The sequence below is a fragment of the Galeopterus variegatus genome, unplaced genomic scaffold (assembly GCF_000696425.1).
Source record: "Galeopterus variegatus unplaced genomic scaffold, G_variegatus-3.0.2 Scaffold2228, whole genome shotgun sequence".
In the NCBI taxonomy this organism is placed as follows: domain Eukaryota; kingdom Metazoa; phylum Chordata; class Mammalia; order Dermoptera; family Cynocephalidae; genus Galeopterus; species Galeopterus variegatus.
In genome coordinates, this window is record NW_007728339.1 from 35478 (window position 1) to 39191 (window position 3714).

Below are 3714 nucleotides of genomic sequence, written 5' to 3' on the forward strand. Positions count from 1 at the left end.
ATTAACCCTGAATTCAGGTTCTCTTCCTGCATTTATTCTCCAGCCCAGGGAGTTACAGTAAAAGACATAGGTCGGGTTAAAGTTTTAACAAGTTTTAAACAATAGAAGCTGGTAACATTCGGTAAAGACAAGTCAGATGACATTCCATTAAGGCGATTAAGTAGACCACCAACAAAAGCTTGATCTTAGCAAACATTCCTTCTTACAGCAATTTCCCAGTATCTTTACATATCAATCAGTAACTAGTCTGTCTTTGAGCCACCAACCTTGCTGTGTTAGAATTCTTTATCTTACACCAGAGACTTTGTAGCCTGAGGAAAATTTGCTGTCATTTGCAAGGTCAATATTTGAAACTGCAAGGCTTTGGAAAACCAGGCCCTGTGGAGTACCTTTGCCTTATAGTACATTCCACAATGTGTGATGTTGATTTGTATTTTTGAGTATCTGTGAGGCAGGACACTCCCAGAGTTCTTTACCCCAAAGGGAGCAACCTTGGATAAGAAATTGCTGCTACCATTGTTCACACCAGATGGACACATCATTGGCGATAGTGCAAAAATCTCTAAAAATAGTGCAGATGGAGCTGGTTGTTGCTCTGTTACTAAGACGATTGCCTAAAGTTCAGCCAATTTTGCCAATCCTTGAGGCCCATCCTTTACCAGGGACTTTCAGGTAAAGGGATGAAAATCAGCAAGTCTCTAGTGAGCTCTATATGTGTGATGGTGGCACTACCATCTGTAAAATATACAAACTCTCTTTGTTATTCATTCAGTTGATCCCAACGGGCTCCCCATGTAGTCAAGGGGTCCAGGAGAGGGGTGATCTCCTCCTGCACCATGACATCTGGCAAGGGACTAAGGACAAGGGAGGCCACCCTCTCCTTCAGATGCCATTTACCAGAGAGCCCAGGTTTGACTCTATTTTGTAGATACCATTTTTACTTTAGGAAGGAGTCCTTAGAGACCATGTCAAGCTTGCTGGGTGCTACTTCCATGACACAAGGCATAATAGGAAGCTGGGTGTGGAAGGTCACAGGATCAGGGTTTGTACGACTCTCTATCCCAGAAGAATTCAGTATGTGGCCAGCAGTTGCTCTAATGGCATGTACTGTGGGGACTAGGAAGGCAGTCTCTTGTATCAGAAACCATTATCAAGTAAGCCATTATGGCATTCTATGTAACCTGCAGCCTGAGGCTGGCTGGTAAGGGAGACGGACCACATTTGGCCATTGTGGCAGTCCGGAAACTCCAGGAAGCAAGAGAAGAAGTTGCTAAAGCCTCTACCATGGAGGAGTGTATGGTGAGCACTAATAAAAGTGCCTTTTATATTGCAATTTAACACAAATTCTAGAGCTTTGTTTTAGGGAATCCCACTCAAATGGGGCTAATTTGCAAGAAACAGCATAAATTGGCTTAAGCAGAACTTGTAAATGAGGAATATGTTGTCCCTAAAATTTTTTTTAAAAGATGTTGAGGTTATTTTAGCATTGTGGGTGCTGGGAGAGTCAATAACTGTTTCTTGGCAGTATGAGAGATGGGGTGGCACTTGACTAACCAAATAATGCCCCAAAATGTTATCAAGGTGAAGATGCCTTATACATTATATGGAGCAATGGACTATCTCTTTTTGTGAGCCCCCTTATTAAATATTAAGATATTCTTAAGAGGGCCTCATAATCATAAATGAAAACACAACATACCAAAACTTATGGGATACAGCAAAAGCAGTTCTAAGAGAGAGTTTATAGCAATAAATAGAAAGAGAGAAGAAAGATCCCAAACAAACAACCTAACATTACACTTCAAGGAACTAGATAAAGAAGAACAAACTAAGACTGAAGTTAGGGGACAAAGGAAATAATAAACATTAGAGCAGAAATAAATAAAATAGAAATTAGAAAAACAATAGAAAAGATCAACAATACTAAGAGTTGGGTTTTTGAAAAGATAAACAAAATTTACAAACCTTTAGCTAGACTAACGAAAACAGAGAGGACTCAAATAAAATCAAAAATGAAAGAGGAGACATTACAACTGATAAAACAGAAATACAAAATATCTTAAGAGACTACTATGAACAATTATATGCCAAAAAACTGGATAACCTAGAAGAAATGGATAAATTCCTAGACTCATACAACCTACCAAGACTGAATCATAAAGAAATAGAAAATCTGAAAAGACCAATAATGAGTGAAGAGATTGAATCGGTAATATAAAGTCTTCCATCAAATAATAACCCAGCACATGATGGCGTCACTGCTGAATTCTACCACACATTCAAAGAAGAACTAATGCCAACTGTTCCCAAACTCTACCAAAAAAATGAAGATGAGGGAATACTTCCAAACTTATAAAGCCAACATAACCTTGATACCAAAGACAGACAAGAACACTACAAGAAAAGAATACTGCAGGCCAGTATCCTGATAAACATAGATGCAAAACTTCTCAACAAAATACTAGCAAACTGAATTCAATAGCATATTAAAAGGATCATTCACCCTGATTGAGTGGAATTTATCCTGGGACACAAGGATAGCTCAACATATGCAAAACAGTAAATGTGATAGACCATATTAACAGAATGAAGAGAAAAAACCATATGATCATCTCAATAGATACAGAAAAGTCATTTGACAAAATGAAACACCCTTTCATGATTAAAACTCCAAACAAATTAGGTACAGATGAAATATATCTCAACACAATAAAGGTCAGATAGGACAAGCCCATAGCTAACATCATACTCAATGGTGCGAAGTTGAAAGCTTTCTCTCCAAGATCAGGAACAAGACAAGGATTCCCAATCTCAACACTACTCAACATAGTATTGAAAGTCTTAGCCAGAGCAATTAGGCAAGAGAAAGAAAAAACGTCTAAATTGGAAAGGAAGAAATTAAATTGTCTCTCTTCTCTGATGACATGATCTTATATATAGAAAAACCTAAAGACACCACCAAAAAAACTGTTTAGAACTAATAAACAAATTTAGTAAAATTGTAGAGTACAAAAGCAACACAAAAATCAGTAGCATTTCTACATACTAACAACCAATTACCCCCCAATATTTTTAAAATCCCATTTATAATAGCTACAGAAAAAACACTTAGAAATAAATTTCACCAATGAGGTAAAACACCTGTACATTGAAAATTATAAAATACTGAGGCCCCACCAGAGCAGTGACCAGCAGCCCCATGGGACCCAGGCAAGCGAGGCCCACCCCTAACAGGCCCACCCAGCTGCTGCAGAGGCCCTGCCAGAGCAGTGACAGGCAGCCATGTGTCAGCAATACCCCCTGCCACTGCCGCAAACACCAATGCAGAATGAGTGGGCTGTGACAGCCCCCGCCACAGCAACTGCTGCCACAACAGCAGCCACTGCTACCTCATAGGTTACCTGGTGACCACTCATTAGCATAGACAAAAGGAGTATCACCAGCAGAACCCAGGGAAAGAGGAAACAAAAAAGAGAAAACCCATCCAGAGTCACCCATTCAAATCGAGGAGCACTACTATATCCCAGTGCACCCATCAGGATCAGGGTGAGCTAACCAGGGGGCCAACGGTCCTGCCCAAGAACACTCACTATAATCTAAGAGTGACAAGACCCCAAGATGCTATACCCCAAAATTTGAGAGCTTTCCCGTGTCCTGATGAACCAATGTAGTGTCACTAACCTTAGCAAGAAAATAATAAGTGTCCCAGGGACT

General features: G+C 39.7%; 1 protein-coding gene across 1 annotated transcript in view; it reads left to right on the forward strand.

Annotated features, from left to right (window-relative positions):
• Positions 1–529: 529 nt before the first annotated feature.
• Positions 530–3714, forward strand: part of LOC103597179 (alcohol dehydrogenase 6-like) — a 32441-nt gene continuing 29256 nt past the window's right edge. Inside the window, 2 exon segments of the mRNA XM_008580982.1 lie at positions 530–672; positions 1188–1299. Coding sequence (XP_008579204.1) covers positions 530–672; positions 1188–1299 — 255 coding nt within the window.